The 23,450-nt window shown below is 42.1% G+C and overlaps 1 protein-coding gene across 2 annotated transcripts in view; it reads left to right on the top strand.

Annotated features, from left to right (window-relative positions):
• FHIT (fragile histidine triad diadenosine triphosphatase) overlaps window positions 1-23,450 on the top strand; it is a 426,835-nt gene that overhangs the window by 321,234 nt on the left and 82,151 nt on the right. For both annotated transcript variants that reach the window (XM_061472872.1, XM_061472871.1), the window contains exon 4: window positions 4,567-4,635. In XM_061472872.1, coding sequence (XP_061328856.1) covers window positions 4,567-4,635 — 69 coding nt within the window. The remainder of the gene's footprint in view (window positions 1-4,566; window positions 4,636-23,450) is intronic.

The following is a 23,450-nucleotide window of genomic DNA, read 5'->3' as shown; positions in this document are numbered from 1 at the left end:
GATTTAGTTTATAATGTGGTAGCCACAGAGAAAGCCACAGACCCAGCACTAGAAAAGATGTAATAATTTTAGATTTGGAGGTCCTGTAAAATTCAGCTATCAAAAGCAACTGGTGGGGGTCAGGTTGGATGGGAGTTTGATCAGTCTGGTATAGTGGAAGGTGTCCCTGCTTGTAGCAGGGGTGTTGGAACTGGATGAGCTTTAAGGTTGCTTGAACACAAACCATTCTGTGATTTTGTGCTCTTTGTGTGTCCCTCACCTGGGGGCATATTGTTGTGTCCTGGTGTTGTCATACCCAGTGTGCCCATCTCCTGTGATCACGCACATCTTTCTCCATCAGTGTCTGATGAGGAGGAAATGGCAGCTAGCACTGCAAGCAACACAGCCATGTGTCTGCATTTTTCCTACCCTGATGCGGGGGATATTGGTTCATTCATTAATGTAACTATCTTGGCTGTTCTGTGGTGCTTTTCTTTCTTATTAATAAAAATGATGCAAAATGAGGGGAAAGCAATTTTATTTTAGGGAAAAAATGAAATGGCATCACCAGTGATTGAATGCAGCCTGGTGAAATGTTATGGGGCTGTCTGCCACCCACCAGCCATGAGGAAACCAACAGTAACTGGGGAGAAAAGCTGAAGTACTTTATTTTACTTTATTTTGTATACACAGTGTTTGGACTTTCTGTCTCCATGCACTGTTTTGAGGGGATTTGCCTAAATCTGTTTGTTTGGTTTGGAAAAAAATATGTAGCCAAATGTTTTGTTTGTATCCACTGACACGTTTCAGTCAACTGCAAATGTCTTTTTTGGGCATGCAGGTTTTTGTTTTGCCTGGAAAACAAACTGGAAGGAAGAAAGCAACTTGAATTTCTTCTACCACCAGCTGGGGAGACACCTCCCTGTAGTGGATCCAAAACACAGAGGCATACACATAATATCTGGGATGCAAATACTCCCACTGAACCAATTCACAGGTTGGAAATTGAGCTGGTGTTTAAGTGCCTTGGTGGATTGAGGCTTTAGGGAAAACAGATAGCACTAAGGAGCAAAAATGATCAATTAAAGAACTCTTAATGAATCAGAATACCAGCGAGCTGGAAGGGCCAGAAGCTGAAAGGCAGATTAGAGAAGGTGTGAAATCACCTGTTCAGTGTTTCTCACTAGGTGGTAGCCACTGCTCTGTGCTGCTTGTATTTCACTGTGTTTTCTTGGTAAAGCTGAAAAGAAGGAAACTACTTGAGACACCATTGCCAATCCTGTTAACTTCTGTTACACAAACAGTAGAGAGAATCCGTATGTTTGTTTATGTTCCATGCACAGAATTTAAAAGAAATTGGTCTTTCTGGGACAAGTTCCTGTCTTTTAAATTGATTTTAGTTACCTCAAACTTTGGAAATACTAATTTGTTTTCTGATGCAGTTGATGGATTTAGCTATAAAGCCTCGTGTTGTTTAAGAACATAATGCATGTAGTAAAGGTGACTAACCCCTGAGAATGTCTCCACTGATGCCAGGTGGCACATATGCTGTCATAAACACTTTTTCTTCTTTTTTTCATGGTGATCACAAGAGCTTCTCTTGGGTAGAAGATCATGTTAGGCTCATTCATTACCTGCTGTGCTGGTCTCTGCATCTGTGGTACACTATCTCTGTGCTGAGCATTGGACTACAGTCCTGCACACTTCTTGATACACCAGATTGCCTGTTGTGGGTATACAGATCATCTTCTGCCTGCATCCTGGAACATTCTGACACAGAGATAAAAATCACTCTGAAAGGCAGCTGGACTTTTGGGGATATGGTTGGTGATAGCTGATATTAGGCTGTATATGTATCATTGTCCTGGGTTCAGCAGTAGCAGTCATTTTTCTCCTTCTTAGTAGCTGGTGCAGTGCTGTGGTTTTGACTTTTGGCCTGGGAACAGCGCTGGTAACACCGATGGTTTTAGTTGCTGCTTAGTAATATTTAGTCTCACCAAGGGCTTTGTGAGTCTCATGCTCTGCCAAGGAGGAGGAGAAGCCGGGAGGAAGCAGAGACAGGACACCTGACACAAACTGACCAAAGAGGTATTCCATACCACAGCACGTCATGCCCAGGATGTAAAACTGGGGGCAGTTACCCAGAAGGGCTAGATCACTGCTCAGGTCAGGCTGGGTATCGGTCAGCGGGTGGTGAGCGGTTGTATTCTCTTCCCTTGTTATTTCCCTTATCATTATTATTGGTGGCGGCAGCAGCAGTGGTTTGTGTTATACCTTAGTTACTGGACTGCTCTTATCACAACCCATGGGAGTTACATTCTTTTGATTCTCCTCCCCATCCCTCCGGGAGCAGGAGACTAAGAGGGGGGGAGTGAGTGAGGGCTGAGTGGCTGAGTTACTGGTTGGGCTTAAAACATGACAATCATCAAGAGAAATTCCTGACAATTGATATTTGTAGTAAAGCTGTCACGCCTTGTGGCAGAAAAGAAAGAAACTGACTGGCAGATCATTCTCTGTTCTTAGGACTAAATTCAGAATCTAGCATGAATCAGAGGTGTGACAGTGCTGGAGTTTTACAGCATCGCTGCAAACTTTCGTCTTCATTTTCAGTTTTCTTGAAAGTCAGTCTTTGTCCAAAACCAACATTTCAGGCCTAGGGCTACTGAAGACCATCTTTAAGCTCTCCTTGTGATTTTGAGAAATACATCATGAGAGCAATGAGGTTCAGATGATACATTGCACCAGTACATCACAAGAGCACTTGCGCTTTCATGCTGTATTAGTATAATACGCTATCAGAACACGATCACTGATTACTCAAAAAAAACCAGGTTTTGACCCTCAAGAACCATCCTCATCTCTAGGCTGAATCTGAAAACTGTTGATAATGATAAGAATAAGCAATCGCATCTTTGGTTTCTCTAGGGTAAGCTGAGAGAAAAGAGTGGTATTTGGAAAATTTCATTAGCTGAAACATCCTTGTGATTTCATTTTCTTCGCTGAGCAAATGTTTTTATGGATTGAAGTTAACACAATAAAGGTGTGTTTGAATTTTCTTACAAATAACCTAAGAATTTTTTATTTCTTTGGGATTTCATTATAGACTTGCACCCTGTTTTGAGAACGTTGAAATGAGGGGCATGAATTTTAGCTGATTTCTACCTCATCAAGTTGAGGCAGGTGCAAGCTGTTTAAATTCTCTGTAAATCATTTGGTGCTCTTTCTGATTCAGTCTTCTGTGGTTTTCTTTTGAAGGATTTGGACACCATCTAAAATGATCTGGAGGTGCATAAATGCAATCTGTCACTCAGATCATTTGCTGCCTCTCCTCTATGAGGTGTTGTCTGTGAGGGTTTTTTTTCCTGAAGAATTATTCTCAGTTGGGTTTTGTTGTTTTTTTATTCTCAGAAGAGAGTGAAAGAGACCTGGGAAAAGATAAAAGAACACTTTCCAATGTTCTAGCTGAACTTTCTGCTGAGAAGTAGGTAGCTGAGCATTTGATTTCCTGGTACAGTTTGAGTATTGAAAAACTTGAGTTATCCTTCCTATATGGTATGAAGAGACTGTCATCATCTCTTAACAGAAAAAAAAAAAAGTAGCAGTAGTAATAATACAACATCAAGCTGGTAAGGTGGCAAGTCATATATTTGCTTTCTTGTCCATGTTTTTGTTCTTTTTCCATGTATCTCATCAACATCTGTGGCAAAATTGTCCCTCACCTCCCTCCAATACTTGGTATTATCTCACAGTCCTCAGCTCTGCTACCCCCTGAGCAATGGCGCTGCCATCAGGAGAGTGACACTTATGCTTCAAGCTTTGCAAAACTGGGCTCATAACTCTTGTGCCTCACGTGTTTGGGACCACTTGGTGCCCTGGCACCCATGACCCTGCAGCTTGTGCCCCCAGCATTCTCCTCGTACCACAGGGTGTTTCAGTCTATTGTTACAACCTAGTTGATTCTATGATTCTATTCTAGCTATAAGCTCCTAGAAGGTAAAGCAAAGCATTAAGGTGGTTTTAGCCTTGCTAAAGACATTGCGTTAGCCATACTGTACACCCTGGTGAGTGTTCTTTTCTGACAGCCTTTCTACCTGCGTGGTCTCTGTTGTGTCCCATCAGTTCCTCTGTCCCCAGCTTGTGCAGCACGGCACTGAGCCTAGGAATGCCCACACAGACCCTCTGCCCACAACTGCTACAGCCATGTCCCACCGCTGGCACCTTCTTAGTCTTGTCAGTTCTGAAGTCATAACACGCAGCTCCAAGGTACATTGTAATTTCAAAGCTGTGGCTAAATACGTTTCCGACTGACAACTATGAATCATTCCACAAAGCCCCTAAACGTCCAGGCATTTCATGCTGAAGCCCATATAATACAGCAGAGCTGCTCTCTCATATTTTTCTGTTTTTCATCTTTTATATTCTCCAAAGAGCTGAGATACAGTTATGGAACAGTTTAATGTATTTCCTTCTGAAAATAATGCTGTGGGAGCCTGTGCGTGGTTACTTGTGTGTTGACAGTAATGCTGACAATCCAGAAAAGAAAGTCAGGATGTTGATAATCACCATTATTTTGTTTCACGTTTTCAGCATGTTCATGTCCATGTGCTTCCAAGGAGGAGCGGAGACTTCAGCAGGAATGACGATGTCTACGAGGAGGTAAGGACTTTATTCCATTTCTTTTTCTGAGTTGATTTTTGATTTTAGAAAATCACCTTAATGATACAGGCCCAGCCTTGAGTGTTGGTAGTTAACAGGATCTTTACTGGTGGCAAAGACACCGTGATAGTACCAAAACCTATACTGAGATTTCCTTGTGAACTCCAGCTCAAGCTGTGGCACACGGGGTCACACGGGGTCCCCAAGGAGGATGCAGTCAACATCTTTGGTACTTCAGTCTGTCACTGCACACAGAGTGAGGTGACATCTCTACCAATAGTTGTGTTCTCCTAATTTGAGGGCACAAGGAAGAAGGGCAACTACACGGTTAGCTTGGCATGCAGGGAACATGTCCTACCCCGGCTGTTAGCCTGGGGTGCCAAACCTCCCCCTTTAACATGGGAGAAGATGGGCAACTTGTTATAACTCAATCACAAATTGCCTTCTGGCCTGATTTTTTTAGGGCTCTGCTCAGGCTCTGGATGAATCACTTTGTAGCCCCAAAGATGAAAATTAAAGTGCGACTCTGCATATGTGATAAACACCTGTGTGCAGATTGTATGGCAGAGCTGGGCACATAAGCTGTTCCAGCATGACTCAATTACTGGCTTTTGTTTAAATGAACAATTGTACTGACATTAACAAAAAGTTTTCCCCAGCTTGACAGCTGTCACAGTGAGTTAATGAAAGAATCCCGCTATTGTTGGACGTACTGATAGTTCTTAGTGGGCTTGGTAGGGTTCTCCATCTCAAATATGACATCTCCTTCTCTTTCTGAAAATCATTAATATAAACTTGCTCAGTGATACTGCAAAACCATCTGCTTGAAGGAAAATTAATGACATTTTCTGCTTTTGTATTTTATCCTTTGTGATATATACATGATGACAACTCCCCACTCGCAAAAGATCTGTAGTTCTACTAGTAAAGCTGTAAATATGCATAAGTGGTGAAAAACTTCATTATTGACCCGTTTCATAAAGCATAGAGACTGAGAACCCCACTAATAAAGGTAAAACCTGATAATGAGAGTGCTGAGCAAGAAGATCACATGAAAATACATGATGGCCATCTTATATGCTGCTGTAGTTGAAAGCAATTAAGTGAGGCAACTTGGAAGTTAACTGGAAAGGGTTTGTCAAGCACTGGGACAGGCTGCCCCAGGGAAGTGGATGCACTCACCATACCTGGAGGTATTTAGAAGATTGTGTAGATGTGGCACTTAAGGACATGGTTTAGTGGTGAACTTGGCAGTGCTGGCTTAACAGTTGGACTCAATGATCTTAATGCTTTTTCCAACCTAACTGACTCTATGATACTATGATTTTTTCCTTTTCAAATGTATAAAATGGTTTTAGGTGCTGCACCAACCCGTTTCCATTTTTGTTGTACTTAACAATTCCATTCCTTTCTTTTTTAACACATTTGTCTCTTCCTTGTTATTTGTAAATACAAACAGGAAAAACTCTGTTAATGAACTAGACTATACATTTAGTGTTGTTAAAAAACAAACAAAAGGGTGACAAATTGGTGAAAAACATTTTTATCTTGTCATTTTCATTTACAGCAGTTGTAGGTGTTGCTTTTGGCAGACAAAGGAAGCAAAAATATTTAGACAAGGATGTGATAATATAACTTTTAGCAGAAGAATGTATGGCCTCAGAGTCTAACCAGGTATTCTTGAACACCACAGAACTAACTTACGCTTTTGTACTGACTGCAGCTGAATGAAGATTTAACTTTTCTTAGGATGCCAGGAAAAAGAAATCTATTTGATGATATAAAAAGTTTGGTGCAAAGTTGTATAGCTGGCTGGATTGGAGGATGGAGGGTTCAAGAAGTTCATGCTATCATGAGTGGGTAAACCTATTCTGAAAATGCAAAATGGACAGGTTATTGAAAATACAGCTGACTTGGAAAACGTTTGGCCCTTCTGTCCCTAAAGCAAAAATCTTTGATATAAGGCATCTCTGTGTTGTACCAGCAGGACATATCCCTTTGTCAAGAAGGTATTTGAAAAGATTTAGGAAGATATGTAGATCATGGTGGGGCAACAGGCTGAGAATCTATGAGGGATAGAGAGCCATTAGGTGAGATGTAGGTGCTGGAAAGAGCTTTAAATCCATCGTCCCTGAAATTTGTACTTGGGACAACCCAAAACTTGTTTATAAACTGTGCTTCGTTTGCATGTATTTGAGTAATAGATGGACTAGTAGGTTAGACAGCAAAGACCACCTTCCAAATTCGTCCCAACAGCCTTTTCTGTGTAGTATATGACATATGGAGGGTGATCAGCCTCCCTTAAACGATTTGTGTTAATTGTAAAGCACACCCAGGCTGAATTTTGCATATTGTGGTGCCTATACAAACTACCACAGCTAAAGACTTTACCGCTATTTGGCTTAATTTTCACATGTCCTTTAATCTCGGCTGTGGTTCAACACATCTGTGGCAAGCCTCTACTATCTGTAAATGCCTTTGAGCTCTCCAGGCTCTGCAGTTGTCATTTGTGTATGCTCAGCAGATTGCTGACAAACCCCATTGCTCTGGGAGTGTTTGACAGTGAAAGGAATGCCCAGATGTCGAGACATCAGTCCTCTTAGGGGATTTCTAGATTTGAGACGGCTAGAAAATACTTCCAGTCTCTTACTGTGCGCTTCATTTCTCCTATTTGGTTTGGGAGTGACCACTCATCTGACAGAAAAGAGAGGTTGATCTCTGCTTAGTCTGTTTCCTGGGCTCTGGTATCTTAAGGCTTTGGGCTATGAAGATCTGACACGGTCTTGTCTAAGCAGGTTTTAAGTATAAAGAGTGTAATTAGAGGTAAGGTATAACTTTAGCACTTGTATTTTAATGAGGTTGCTGATGGACACTGGTGTCTGCTGAATATTTAGAACTTCAGTGCTGGAGCATTAATTGTAGAAAGGATAATAGAGAGGCTGACACCTATTCCACAGGCATTTCTTGGTGGATATGCCACTTAATATTTCGGGTTTCTGTACCTCAGTGCATATGAAAGAAGTCCCTGTGATTTTTCTAAGACAGAAATCTGCATTGAATGTTCTAGATGTATATCTTCTGCATCTTTGCAGGCCTTTTTCCTGGAAGAGTATGTCGCAGGAAGTGTTAGCTATCCCCACTCTGAGTTCACTGTAATGGAAAGCTAAAGGTATAGTTTTTCAGTCCTTACAATTGTCTACAATTAGTTGAAGCCTAATCCTGCAAGTTTGCACCTCAGAGTTAAATTAGTCCTACCAGGTTTTTATAGGATCAGGCCCTTCATGTTTTACTGTTGCTGGATTACTTATCTGCGTCTTCGGTAGTTCTTATTCATTGATTTACTTTATTTCTTGGTCAGCAGCTAAATATCAGGAAACCTTTTCATTAGAACACCTTTTTATTCATCTATGTTTTCTGTTCAGTTTGAAGTAGACTGATATTTTTGCATTTATTAATCAAGGAACTCAGAGGCCTTCTTATCAAGGAGCTGCTTGCTTTTGAGTAATGAGTTTTCTGCTATTGTAAGGGCATGTCACAGTAACTGATAAGAATTTGGTATGAATGAGGATCTTTACTGTAGAACAGCAGCACTCTGTGTGGGTGCAGTCAGCACAAGTACCGCAGAGTTGTTGGAGGTCATCATGTCCAAGGCATTCAAGGACATTATCTTGAAATCATAGAATCATAGAATAGTTAGGGTTGGAAAGGACCTTAAGATCATCTAGTTACAACCCCCCTGCCATCGGCAGGGATGCCTCACGCTAAACCATTCCACCCAAGGCTCTGTCCAACCTGGTCTTGAACACTGCCAGGGATGGAGCATTCACAACTTCCCTGGGCAACCCATTCCAGTGCCTCACCACCCTAACTGGAAAGAATTTCCTCCTTATATCCAATCGAAACTTCCCCCATTTAAGTTTTAACCCATTACCCCTTGTCCTATCACTACAGTTCCTAATGAAGAGTCCATCCCCAGCATCCCTGTAGGCCCCCTTCAGATACTGGAAGGCTGCTATAAGGTCTCCACGCAGCCTTCTCTTCTCCAGGCTGAACAACCCCAACTTTCTCAGCCTATCTTCATACGGGAGGTGCTCCAGTCCCCTGGTCATCCTCGTGGCCCTCCTCTGGACTTGTTCCAACAGTTCCATGTCCTTTTTATGTTGAGGACACCAGAACTGCACACAATGCTCCAGGTGAGGTCTCACAAGAGCAGAGTAGAGGGGCAGGATCACCTACTTCGACCTGCTGGTCACGCTCCTTTTGATGCAGCCCAGGACACGGTTGCTTTCTGGGCTGCAAGCGCACACTGAAGCCAGCTCATGTTCAATTTCTCATCAGCCAACACCCCCAAGTCCTTCTCCGCAGGGCTGCTCTGAATCTCTTCTCTGCCCAACCTGTCGCTGTGCCTGGGATTGCTCTGACCCAGGTGTAGGACCTTGCACTTGGCATGGTTAAACCTCATGAGGTTGGCATCAGCCCACCTCACAAGCGTGTCAAGATCCCTCTGGATGAAATGTCTCAGCAGTTTCATACACTCAGCCACCTGTGGGCAGTCCTCATTCAAGAGTGTGTTTGAAAAGTCTATAGCACAGCCTGTCCCTGGTCTCCACTGACTGGTTAGCCATTACTGCTATATAAATAACATTCATCATCCTTTAGGTTGGCAGGTAATAGCTGTACTGGGCCAGAGAGTATGGGGCTTTCTCAGAAAGGGAGACTGAATCAAAAGTGCAATACCACTGTTATGAGTACTGACCTCAGTAAGTTAATTTTGAGGCTGACAGATTTGGATGGGCAAAGGCAGCCTGGCCTCTCAGCGAAACCCTGAGCATCTCTGGCATACAGTGATGTGTTTTGTGGTGCACACTCCTCTTCCTCCCTGAATTCTGTTTCACTGGGTGGTAGCATCCTGCTGTAATACATGCAGCTGCAGCAGTGGTGCACATCAACGGCTGTGGATGCAGGGCAAAGAGTGCCCATCCCCTCACCAGCTTTGCTCTCATGCCCACCTCGTTTCCTTGCCCCTCTTCAGTTCCCAACCTACACTGGATAAGATACTGTAAAAAGGGAAAGCATGAACAAGTGAGGTTAACCCAAACCCCTGTGTCTCCATCCCCTGGCTGCCTGCCAGACCTGCATCATGGACCTCTTGTAATGATCCTCAGTGAAACTTCCTATTGTGAATTCTTCAGTAACTTAAAGATTTTGTAAAATGCAGAAGGCAGCAAAAGAATTCACTTCATGCTGTCCTCCGTCCCCTCTGGCATTCTGATAAGCAGTGAGAGAGTCTCTTCGGGAAGGATATTTTAACTTAGTGATCTCATTCAGCACATTATGTTAAATGATTTTCAGCAAGAATACCTATTAGTAATCATTTCAAATTCCAGGGAAGATGAAGGAGGGATTTTGGCATGTGACTCTGGAACCTGCTGGGCTCCTTCTTCAGGCTGGCAAAACAGGGGAACCATGGTGAATTCAGAAGTTTAGTCAAACAAGCCTGAAGTTTAATTCTCCATGAGTGGCTTTTGACTATGACATGCCTTCATTCCGACCTGCAGACAGCATCGCATGCGCTGCTGGGCACAGAGCCTGGTGGAGGGCTTGAAATGCGCACAGCTGCACTGAGCTGTTTGGGCTGCTTCCTACTTAAAGATAAGGTGTATAATGAAAAGATAAATAAACCCTAATCCAGGTTCGGCTAGACAGAATGGAAAGATGCCCAACAGCTTCTGTGAGCATTGGATTGAACTATTCAGGAGAATTAATGGCATGCAGAGCTAATAGGTTGTTTCTTGGCCTCGGAATTATATTGTACCTTCTGGGAACATACTGCAGCCTGCTGGTAGATCAGTCTGCTGCATCTGAACTCCCTCAGGACCAGAGTCTGCTTTCTTTGCACCCTGCCTGGGTAAACCCATGGAAAGGGAGGGAAGCAGCACTGAATCATTAGACTGGTATTTTCTTAAAATTTTGTTTATTTTCCCAGATACAAGTTTATTTCCCAATCTTCTGATGCAGCAGCAAATCAATTCTTCCCAGTAGGCTGTAGGTTTTATCCTAATCTTGACAATGTTGCTCTTTCTGAGTGCGAGCATCAGAGGAGGTTCTACTAGCCAAGGAGCACAAGCCTTTCCCAGTTGCTTCACGAGTCTTGTGATATTCTAGCGACTCCAGCAGGGCAAGTCAGATTAACTGTGTGTGAATATTTCCAACAGAGTATTGCAGTAGAAGATAGAACTGTGCAAATAACGATGGTTTGGATTTGGAGCTGAACAGACAAAAAGTCATTTTGAGTTGACCTGAAACAGTATTTTCCTTTTTTCCATCAAACAAATTTCCTTTTAGAGTTAAACAGGATGATCTGTTTTCTGAACCATGATATTTTATCTGATTATGGGTTGAAACCCCCTGGAGACTGCTGGCACATCCTGTAAGCATCTTGCATGTGCCCAACCTACATAAGGCAAAAGTGACAAATCTGTCAGTAGGGCCCAGTAGGAATACTGGGAGATGTCCTATCATCACATATATCTCCCTAGATGTAAACCCCATGGGTCTGTGGTATTTTCTACCCTTTCCGACCCTGTGAGGCATTTCTTAATTTGGTACCTGAAATCTCTGAGACCTTCCTGTATGCTGCGTACATTGCTACACTTTAAGATAGCAGGATATCATCATCAGAGCTGATTAAGAGCTATTCCGTTCACTGATATCTTCCCTCAGATCTAGAGAAGTGCAATCAGCTCAACTATAGGAATGAATTAGAAGTGGTTAAAAGGGTTCCCATTAAGGCAGCCATCTCTCATGATCACACACATGCCCTTTACACCTAGACTTTATCTGGAAGGTAATGTACATTTGACATTTTACATATCATCGTGTAGTCTCATTGCCCTCTAGCCCGTCTGTCTCTCTGCATTCCGTCACTGCTCTTGCTGCTTCTTACCCTTTCCTGCCTCAAGGTTTCTGCAATCGTTTTCCTCATAAGTAAAAAATATTGGCTTCCAGAAATCACTTACATTTAGTCTATAATACAGCAGAGACAAATTATTGTGACCATTATAAAGGATCTCTTTGCCCCTTCTGTAGGATGTTTACTCGTGGAGTATTTGCTCTTTTGTGTCCTTGATGGTAGTTCATTGGCAAGCCACTTAGTGATAAAGAGCCTCCAGCCAAAGACAAGTTGCTGATAAGGGGATTAAAGCAAATATGGTCTCTCTGGCCCCTTTACTCTGTAAGTGCTTGGACTTGCTTAGCTGCTCAGGTGCTTCTTGTGTATTCCCAGTAATGATGTAAAACTGTCTCTAGACCTCTACTTATCCTTGGATGCACAGTGGAAGCTGAATTTGTGCTGGTGGGGAGAACATACCCCATTAGTATTCTCTTTGGATAACTGGCTTTTTGGAATAGTTGAGAAGGAAAGTAAACAAACCTATCAGGGAGCTGGCATTTTCCAAAGAGAAGACTTTCCAAAACTGAAATATTACTATACATTTAGAACTAAATCTTAGAATCCCAGACTGGTTTGGGTTGGAAGGGACCTTAAAGCTCATCCAGTTCCAACCCCCTTCCATGGGCAGGGACACCTTCCACTAGACCAGGTTACTCCAAGCCCTGTCCAACCTGGCCTTGGACACTGCCATGGATGGGAAATAATGCTTCCTTGCATTCTGTTTAAGGTTCAGGCTGCTGATTGGTAATCTACAAACCACATCACACTGAAATCCAATGCACTCCACAACAGATGACTTCAGCAATTTGTTCTGCCAATAACAAGAATTTGCAGAGTCCCTTCTCAATCCGTAGGACTGGTTTCAACCCTGTGACCGATACGTAGCTAGGTAAAGTTGGTATGGTTTTAGCTTGTGATCCCACAAGGAAAGAGCTCTTTGTATCCTGTAATTTGGGCAGTTCCTTTATCTGCTGTCTTGCAAATATGGATCACAGTATTTTGAGGGATGAACTTTGTCCAGTAGGTGTTCAAGTACCAGGCACCTGGGAAAGGATCATCTTACAGAAAACACCATCTGAACTGGTTGTTGCTGGCAGTTTTGTTGGCTTACCCAGCGCCAAATGAGTAGTTTCAGCGATTTGGATGTGATGCTCTCTGCAGCTTTCTAAATATGTTTTTTGTAATTGAAGGTGGGAGTATATTAATGAAGCCAAGTGTTCTTCCTGGATGGGAAGTAAAGAAAAGTCTGATGGGATGGGTTTACCAATACCTGCAAGGTCAAGTTAATTTTTTTTTATTCAAATGACTGAAAAAATAAGCAAAACATGAGAAATAAGCTTTCCAGGTATGTGGTTGTATTCTGGTTTTGTTTGTTTTGAGGGGAAAAAAGCATGCTTTCTTTTTCCTTTATATATTTGCCCACTGTTTTCCTTCTTTTTTTACCTTCTGGGGAAATGAAAGCATAGAAGAAAGCTGAACTGAAAGAGAGTTAGAAAAAAATTGCAACAATCCTAAAATGGAAAATAGAGAAGTGAACGTTTGTGAGGTTTCACAAACTAAAATGACATGCTGATGGTTTAAATTAAATAAAAATCACCAAACCTCTCATTTAGGCACTTTTAAATGTGCAATCGTTTATTATAATGAAAGTGAGCATTATGAAGTCTGAAGAAAAATACTTTTAAATAAACAAGTATTTATACATTTCCATATATATATTTATGGACATGCGCTTAATGGACATACACGTATAGGCATATGGACAGAATGGAGGGCTCAGAAACGTGGAGTATTTTTGACCCCTCTAAGATTTTCTGTGGCATCCTAGAGCTGTGCATTTGGGTTTTATTCAGAAACTTTGTGTTTGTGGGAACTTGTGGACCTTCTATTTTCTGCAGAAGTGAATAGGATTTCAGCATCTGTATCTCTAAGCAAGATGTGATTATATCACGACTTTGCTCAGTATTTCTGTTACAATAGTCATCAGTGGTGCAGTTAACAACATTGAAATATAAATTGCCATCCTTGTGGCTGTAGTTAACGCCTTTCTGTTTACCAGCTCACTGTGGTTTCACAGTTAACTCGGCACCTCTTTCTGTATAAGACAACACTTTACAGCTTGTGGTCTGGCAGAAATGCTGTAGAGTTTATCCTCGTGTCATGGTTTAACCCCAACCAGCAACTGAGCCCCACGCAGCAGCTTGCTCATTCCCCAGTGGTGGAGTAAAGAGTAAAATGAGAAAGTAAAATAAGTAGAAGAATAAAAATGAGACAACTCGTGGGTTGAGATAAAGACAGTTGGATGGGTAAAGCAAGAGCTGTGTGCACAAGCAAAGCGAGCCAAGGAATTCATTCACTTCCCATCGCGGACAGGTGTTCAGCCATCCCCAAGAGAGCAGGGCTCCATTGGGCCTAATGGTGACTTGGGAGGACAAACACCATCACTCAGAACATGTCCCCCTTCCTTATTTTGCCAAACATAGATTGGGCCCCATTCTACACCATTATTGCCATATGTTAAGAAGGACTAAATGTGCCTAAAAGGCAAAAGTGCAGAATTTTAGACTAAATACTGCAGGGATATGAATTCCCTTTCTGGAGGCATTTGCTCAAAATGATTTTTTTTTTCTCATTTGGGCCACAGTGGTGCAAGTACACAGGCCAGTTGCTGGGGCTGCAGGGGCTCAGGTCTCCCATGTGCAGACCTGGTGAGAGATTAAGCCCGTATGATATCAGGAAGAAGGCTGATGGTAAAATGAGTAGGGAATGAGAGTGGACATCAGCTTTTGTGACAGTGTCTTTGCTATGAAGGTAGCCCAAAGAGACCCCAGACCTGTTCCCTTACTGGGGAAGGAAATGTTTATTTCCATTTCAGAAAGGAGATTTTAATAAGTCATTGCAGCAGAGTGAGAATTTAGTTTGACAGAGTGTCAGGATAATTATACACAATTTGGTTTTGTTTAAATATGTTAAGCACCATTGTTTCTTTCCCACATTAAGGATTGACTTGAGTGCTTGGTTGCAGCAGTTTTCCTTAATTGCTTTAATCCTTGGCCTTAAGAAAATGAATACTTTAAATTTACACTTGTTAAGTACACTGCTAATGAAGGAAAGGCTTTAGCAGTCTTTGGCAGAGCAAAACTGTATGTAAAAAAAGAAATCAAAGAGAAAAAAGCGAGAGGGAGAAGCTAATCACCAAACCATTCTGTTAATGCTTATTTTAATCATCCTGCCTGCCCTTCCTGGCAGACAGAGCCATTAGGCTGCAGTGGCAGGAGGCAGCTATCACCATCAAATGGCGCTGATGTTGAGAATTGGGCCCAGGAGTACAATTTGACTTGTCAGTTTATATAGACATAAAGCTTCATTGTTGTGCACAGACACAACTGGCTTTTTAGAAGTCTTATTTCCCTCCTGATGATGTGAGAATCGGCTCCTCTGTCTCCTACTGTTCCCCACCCCTCAAATTTATTAGGTAGGGTTTATTTAAAACTTAAACTGGGGAAGTTTCGATTGGATATAAGGAGGAAGTTCTTTACTGCGAGGGTGGTGAGGCACTGGAATGGGTTGCCCAAGGAAGTTGTGAATGCTCCATCCCTGGCGATGTTCAAGGCCAGGTTGGACAGAGCCTTGGGTGAGATGGTTTAGTGTGAGGTGTCCCTGCCCATGGCAGGGGGGGTTGGAACTTGATGATCTTAAGGTCCTTTCCAACCCAAACTATTCTATGATTCTGTGATTCTATAATCCTGCACAGGGTGTACATGGTAGTGCAGGGGCAGGTGGGCTTCAGCAGTGCCATGAGCAAACCATAGCCACTGCACTTCCCAGCTTCAAACCACCAGATACCCATCGGGGTAGAGGGAGTGGAGAGCTTTAACTCGCACACTGGGTGATGTTCCCTTGCAAGGAGTTTTAAAATGCCCATATCACTGCGAAGTCTTCAGAATTGTTAATTCTCTATGGAATTAAGTGTGTGTGTTACCACACAGAGGATGCTCAGAACAAGAGAGGAGCTAACAGTGTGTCCTTGGGGGGCAAAAATTAAACATCTCCAAATTTAATTAATTACTAACAACATACAATCTGTTCTCAAAAACAGCTCGTGTAGCTTTTTTCCCATGTATAGGAAACTTACGTTTCTGACAGCTAACTTGTGTGCTGACATCTTTTGGCTGAAAATGCCTCCCAGTGTCACAGAGAGCAACTGAAAGGGTTTCAAGTAGTGCAGTGCAGCATTTTTCTTGAATTTCAGCTTTTGCATTCTGCAGAATGGAGGCAGTGTTTATTGGTGCCCACATTGAGCAGTGGCATTTGCTGCTCCAAGAAAAAGCAAGCTTTAAAATCCCACTTGACTGAATTGCAACCTAATTAATTATAGCTATCCAAGCACAGGTATTCCAATAGCCAGGGAAAGCATGGAAGGAAAGCAGGCTTCATCCCACATTACCTGGATAGTTATAGCACTGTGTATGGGGCAGGCAAAGAGCCCCTTTCTGTGTTTAATTGCAAAAACTAATCACAAGTTTGTGGTGAACCTAAAAGCAAATCCGACCATTTATAGCTCCCTTTGTCTATGTGAATTACTTCTGTGTACTTGCAACTTGCTTCTAGAGAGTGTAACCTATGTGGAAGTGGGAAGGTATTGTAATACACGGAGGCTTTAATAGGAGAAGGCCTATTTTTAGAATATAGTTTTTCTTGAACAATCGCTTTTCCCTTCCTTCTTTTTTGTGAGGAAAAAGGCTGTTCTCCTTCATTACATTCGTGTTTTTGAAGTGGCAAATGCACACAACTGCCAGATCACGTACAGCATAGGAGTTACGCAGGGTTTTCTTCAGCTGAAGCATGATTATGAGCAGTAATTGAGATTAGCTCCCCAGGAGAAGGGACTCTGCTCTCTTCCTGATTTTTTTTCTCAATAAAATAGTTGCACTTAATGCATTTACAAGCAGACTCTTAAGTGCTAACATACTTTCTTCCCATACCCCTGCCATTTCTGTGGCAGCCTTACGGAAAAAATAACAATGCATAAAGCTGCATAAACACTTAAGGTCTTAGGTGTCTGCTTCCAGGGGCACTTTCAGATTTTCTTCTTGAAGATGATTTCATTTTACACTTTTACATGTGAAGTGCCTTGGTGTGGAGATCTTAGAGTTTGGGGGTTTTTACGTGTATTAGTTAAGTTTCCTACCAGCTCTGTGGGTGCATTAAGGTGTGGTTCTGAGAGGTGAAGGGACATTGTGAATTTACGGAGTGAGTTGGTGTAAAATGGATCTCTAAACTGATTCAGAGAAAACTCCAGGAACTTGCCAACAAAGTTTAAGTTGACAAGCAGGTATTCTTTATTGTGGCACTAGGAGACACGGGGGATCGCTCCTCCAGGCGTATCTCCTCCAAGCATCAACCAGACTGTGATTATATTGTCTTTAAACATACATATTCATTAGATTACATACATTACATCATACTTTACTTTTAGAGAATGCCTCTCACATGGGCACTGAAATGTGGTAGTGGGCTTTGGGACCCCTGATGGTTATTTCTTCATCACTTTGGTTTAGGATCGTTGTCATGCCAGTAACCACCAGGCAGTTCTGGCAAAGCTTATCTTAGTAATTTCCTTTTCTGTATAGTTGCTGACAAAGCCTGAAGTCCTTGAACTTACTTATTTGCAACCTTGTTCTTCAATCAACCCCATTCTTCAATCCACCCTATTCTTCAGTCAACCCCATTCTTCAAAACAAGCAAAAAGAGGGAGGTGGACTGATCACCCACTTAGAGCTACAGGGAGTAATCCAACAGAAGTTCGTGCTCCCTTGTAGGGAACTGTGGCTCTAAGGCAGCTGATAGATATGCTGGGATGTGCTCTCCAGCTTTGAGTAACATTGGAAACTTGGATGACTGTAAAGAACTTGCTTCAGCTCTTTTTCTGGAGAATAATACTGCTGGCATTAACAAAATCAGACTGTCACCCTGATTACTCTGGCCTAATTTAACTAGGGTCTGTGAGCTGTAGCAGTTGCTGCTCTCTGAAGGTGGACACATCAAGTATTTTAATAAGAGGTAGCGTGTTCATGTTACAGTCATTTTACTAGGGCTGCGGTTCTACCTTCATTGCTGTGGTGTCTCCTTGCAAATACGTAGAGGAAGAACTACAAGAATAAACACATGTATGGAGTGTCCCAGCTGTTTTTGCTCTGGAAAGGTACATCCAGGGAGTCCTTTGTCACAAGTGGATTCTCAGGGGGAGTTCTGTAAAGAAAGATAAGCAAAACAGCCAGCATCTTTACCTGCCATTGACTTTCAATGTAATTCAGATGTCTAAATGCCTTAAAGACTTTTGAAAAGCCAGCCCTTTATCCTTCTGTATTAGGTTGCGGTGAGCAGTATTGACATTAAGGAGGATGTTATTGGCATGTGATTTTCTCATCTCATATTGCACAAGGGCATGAGGCAGGATCGCCTTCTGCTGCATGTGAGCAGAGGAGCTTTGGATTGATGTGTCAGCACTTCATGTTTCTGGGATGCTCTCATGAACATGTGCTGAAGGAAAATAACAGTAGAACAAGGAAAGTTCCCAGGTTGGATAATGTGCTCCACTGATTAACATCCTTTACTCTGCTTGTAAACATAATGAAGCTGAGAATAATCTGGTGGTTTTCTGCTACTTTTAGCAACCTCTTGTTATTTTAAGCTGCTGATATTTCTTCTCTGGTGCTACTTGGTGATCCTTTTTACACGTTTATTGTTGTTCATTCTTGTCAAGAAATAAATTGCTGAAAGTAAAGAAAGTTGCTCATTAGGGCAACGTAATTAAAGGAAAAGTAGACATCATGCCAAGTTCCATTTTCTCTACAAAGCGCCACCTTGGAGATTGCCTGAAACTCAATTACTTATTGCTATGCTTGTTAGGGAGAACAATGTGCTGAAATGATCCTAATAACCTTGTTTTCTACATGTGAATCATGGTAATACTTTTTTCTTTAGTGCCTTAATCACCATTTATAAAATGAGTCTATTTCTAGAGAGAAAATAGGGAAGGTGGGCCACATGGTGGGTGTTCTCCGAATTGGCACTCTCTGTGGAGAGTTTTGTGTTTCCTGCTGGTCCACCATCATTTTTGTTGTTCTTTCCTTTAAATTACATGAAGCAACACTTATTAAAGAATTACATCTTGATAACCAGATTTCCTCTGGTGAAATGAAAATGCTCATCCTCTGCCTTGCTGCTGTATTTTGGGGGAAAGAATGTGCAGTATCTTCCATGTCTTAGCCTCTTCTTCCTTACCCCATGGTTTCACCAAGGCAAATAACTTCTGCAACAGAAAGCTGCCATTGACACTTGTGGAATAACTTTGTTCTGATAATTAGTCCACTGCTCATCTTTTCTCCCCAGTTTGCAACGTTGATATCTTCCCACTGTCCTCCTGATATGGTCTCTGCGGCTTCTGTGTACAGGCCCCCAAAATCCTGTGTGCCCCTGTGCTGGGCTGTGTTACAGGGACCTGTGAATAGCTCTGTTCTGTCCAGGGCTTTGGAAGAGACCTGAAGCCATGAAGGAAACATGACGTACTCCCATCCAGCCCACAACACACATACCCTCCTTTGCTTCATGCTAAATGCTACCTCTCTAAATGCACAGGCTACCCCAGTTAAGTGGCTATTCCAACAGAAGTGAAAGACAGAAGTCTTTGGTAGTAAGTAGGGCCAAAACTGTTATGGGAATGTGGGGGAATTGCCTGAGGTTCAAGCTCTGTGTGGCCGACCTCGTATGAGTGCCAATAATTTCCCCTGAAATTCCTGGTCATAAATGCCACAAGCAGTTGTAGAATAATTGTGTGCAAACCTCGCTTCTGATCTGAATTGTGGATGGAAGTGGCTGAATGTTGAAAACATCCAAGGGAGAAGGAGGGAGGTCATTTGTTCCTAAGCGAAAGAGATGAGTGCTACTGAGAAAACTGCTCCCAGTGTGGAAGAGAACTGGAGAAATGCAAGGATCTTCTCTCTGTGGTGCATGTCTATGCATATGAAGAGGAATCCAAGTACTATCAGGGTCTTACATATTGTGCAAACTACAAATTACGGGTCATATGAATACACTGTTCCTAAAAAGTGCTGTGTTTTCATCTTCGAAGGAAATGCAGAGCTGTATAGTTAACCTTTCCTTCTCTCTCATGTCAGGATATTTCAGTCCTTTTATGTAGAGCGCAAGGGGACATGACTGAAAAGAAAAGTCTTACCCTTTGATGTTTGTTTGTTGCATTATCCACTTTTCATGGCTCTATTATGCCAGAATCCTATTGAGCCATTCTGACAAGAGTAGAAACCTCCACTGCTGTCAGCAGGGAATTTCTGCTTCTAAATCGTATAATTTGGCCCCTGTTACTTCACTTGGGGCCAGATTATCAAAAGTGTTGAGCACCAGCTTTCCAAAGGCTTCTCACCTCACACTGCTCAGCACAGAGCAGCTCCTGTTGTGGCCCTTTAAGGACAGATTTGCAAAAGATCTCAGCAGGTCCCTTTCTTTCACCAAAGAGCTGAGCTTTTTCCAAAGTCTGTCTCTGGCTTTGTTTAGTGTCAGGCTGGAAGATGAAGACTTGTGAAAATATGGCTTTTAGCAAACTCTCTGATACGGAAAATACGAAGTTAGAAACATCAAGAAGGACTTGAAACAAGTGTTTTAGAAAAGACAAGCATCCATGTTTCAAGATCTGCCAATTTTTATTGACTTGATACAGGAGCTGGGAGAAAATTTGAGATCTGAACAGGTTTTCCCATAATTTCCCACTAGGAGGTTTCCTGCACATTCCCCTGCAGCAGCTGCCAGGCAGGATGCTGGAGCAGAGCACAGATGTGCTGAGGCAGCACAGCAATTCCTGTGTTCCTAAAAATGCATTCATTTAGCAAAATGTGATTTGCAAGCAAAGTAGCACAAAGCAGCCATTATTCTTCCACCAGCCTTCCCAGGAGGAAAAAAAAAAGGGAAAAGGAAAAGAAAAAAGATTGATTTGCACCTTATAAAAATGGGTTGAGTTTTTCTTTTAAAGTTGCAAACCCAAGATTCTCCTTACATGCATTACACTGCCTTGTTCTCCAGAGAGGCTTCCCTGTTGTGCCTAGCAGAAATACCTGTGCAGAGCAGTCTAACCTTGGAAGCTCATGAGTTCATAGGTGAGTGGCAGTTCTTGACCTGGAAGTCGTTGCAGACAGGTGGAGAATGAGATGGGGAGAGGGTATTTCCATGTATAAAGGTGCAGGCCTTTTGGCTTTAACCCCAGGCAGCACTTGAGCTCCTTGGAAAGCAGTTCAGATGCTGTGCATCTTGCATGTGTCTGCTGGAGGCAAAGGAACAGCAAAGCCTCAGCAGCCAGTTTGGGACCTGGCACAGTTCAGTGCAAACCAGCCATTTGGTTTTGATCTCTGGAGCTGCACAAAATACCTAGAAAGCCTTGGCACATCTTGCCTGAGACCCACTGGGAACTTAGGATGGGCTTTTCCTTTGGTTATCCAGCCCCACTTACATTTGGTTCCATTTTGACATGAGTACTTTCTAAAATACTGAAATCAATGAAAAGGAAAGAAAGCAAAAGGGGGGGGAGCAGGCCTGGGAGAAGTCTATCATTGTTACAGGACTGTGCAGCTTCTGTGATTATCCCTTACCTTCTTCAACAGTGTGTAATTCAATGGTTGCATCCAGAGCATGCTATTAACTTTCTTTTCTAATTATGTGACCCCAAAGCTCATTAATCCTTTTTGCTAATCCCTGCTTGTTGCATGTGTATGTGTATGGGAGGGCAGTGGCCAAAGACATGTTTTGGATTTCATATCTTTGCTTCATCCACCACATTATAGCAAATGACAGTTGATTAGATCTTTCTATAGATCATTACCAATTGTTTTCTACCTTGCAGATAGGGCTGTTACGACAAATCTGTCATATCCTAGAGATCCTGTGCAGCTTGTTATTTCTGTGTGATTTATTACACTCGCAGTAGAAATGTTGTTAGCGAACATTGGGGAAGCAGTGAATATATTGAGAAATATCAATGTATCCTCATGTTCTGGCTTGCAGTGACAGTCAGTGATCCATCTCACTGACACTTACCTTGTTAACATTTTGATCAGATGGCAAATTTGTCATTTTTCATGGTAACAAGTATAAGTTTGTACAAGGATTACAGAAACATGGGGAAGATAAAGGGCCCCTTTCTTAGTTTTTCCCAGTGTGGTGTAATCAGTAATCTTCCTGGAAAATGAAATACTTTGTAAAAAGACTTATCCACTGGAAAATGGGCCAGTGTTAGAAAGCTCAGATTTCTCTTCATTTGAGGATTGAATGAGTTCTCTTTGCAGCCATTACTGACACTTTGATTAACACACCAAACCAACATGAAATGATAATATAGAACGAAAAGGTTTATAGTCAGATTTCCTCTCCTTGATTGTAGTGGAGAACACAAAGGTCTTGCAAGTAAAAGTGAAAGCATATCTGTGTGAACAACAGAGTACAAAATAACTGCAAACATGATGTCGCACATTTCTCCTGCTCCTCACAGTGAAAGCTTGCTCTCAAGCTTGCTGTCGGCTCTGCAGCTCTCCCGTTCCAAAGCATGGGCATGAAAACTGTGCTCAAAGCACAAATAGGCTACACAGAGGGGAATTATAGCCCCTTGTGTAACAGAGTCATTTCAGCGTTCCAGTGGCTCGTCTGCACAATGCAGGAGCATACAGGAAAGGGGGCAACAAAAAGAGTGGGATGTTCACCATCTCTGTGCATGGAGTTCATAAAGGTTTGGCTGTGCAAGGAATGTGTAGGGCAGCACTGATACAAAATCACGAATCATAGAATCATTTAGGTTAGAAAAGACCTTTAAGATCATAGAGTCTAACTGATAACCCAGCACTGAACCATGTCTCTGAGTGTCATATCTACATGTCCAGGGGTGTTGACTCCACCATTACCCTGGGCAGCCTGTCCCAATGTTTGACAACCCTTTTTGTGAAGAAATTTTTTATGATGCACAATCTAAAGCATCCTGGAGGGATTTGTGCATGACTCAAGCTTCAGCTCAGGACAAAACCAGACTAAATCGAACAGAAATAGCCCTCCTTCTAGGACTTGCATGAAAGTTGCCTTCATTCAATTATTCTCTTTCAGTTTCATGCACTGAAAACTTCTTGGCTGCATTATTTCAAATATCAGTGAACGACAAATAGCAAGTACCAAATGCAATCTCTCAGTCAACACAATGGGAAAAAAAAGGGGGCTGAACAAACTGTTCTTCATTTTAACCTGATAGATTAAAAAAAAAATAGAGACTAGATAGATCTATAGAGCACTTAGACTAGGTTTTTATTGAAATATTGCAGCTTTTCATTCTGATCTTTACCTAAATGACTGGAGAGGTCTGATTCTTGGCTGGGTTTGGCTTTATCTTGTTGCTGCTTTTCTGACTTTCTTTATAGCGCGTTGTAAATGTTTTGAACATATTATTAGAAAGGCTGAAATAACATTCAGAGAACGCACAGGGAAAACTGCTTCAGTTGCGTCACTTTGGTCATAACAGTACAGCTTTGAATTGTTTGAGTCTTCTAATGTTATGCATAGCAATGGGATAGTTCAGGCTCCAGAAAACTCGAGCAGTGAGTCTTAATGCTCTGCAGTAATTTGAGAAAGCACGATGTCATCTACTAGAAGGTCTAATTGTTATGATTAATATTTAGCGCAGGGAAGTCTATGTGGAAGGGCACAAGTTACATTTCCCTGCTGAATTGAATGAATTACTTCATTTTTCATATCCTTTTATTTTTAGCATTCTCTTGAATAGCAGAAACTGTATTGGTACATATTTGCTATAGCCATA

Source organism: Pezoporus flaviventris, unplaced genomic scaffold (genome assembly GCF_033815535.1).
Source record: "Pezoporus flaviventris isolate CSIRO_AGI_PZ_B2104156 unplaced genomic scaffold, CSIRO_AGI_Pfla_v1 ptg000073l, whole genome shotgun sequence".
Classification (NCBI taxonomy): Eukaryota; Metazoa; Chordata; class Aves; order Psittaciformes; family Psittacidae; genus Pezoporus; species Pezoporus flaviventris.
Note: the sequence above shows the minus strand (reverse complement) of the source record. Positions and strands in the feature narration are given on the sequence as shown.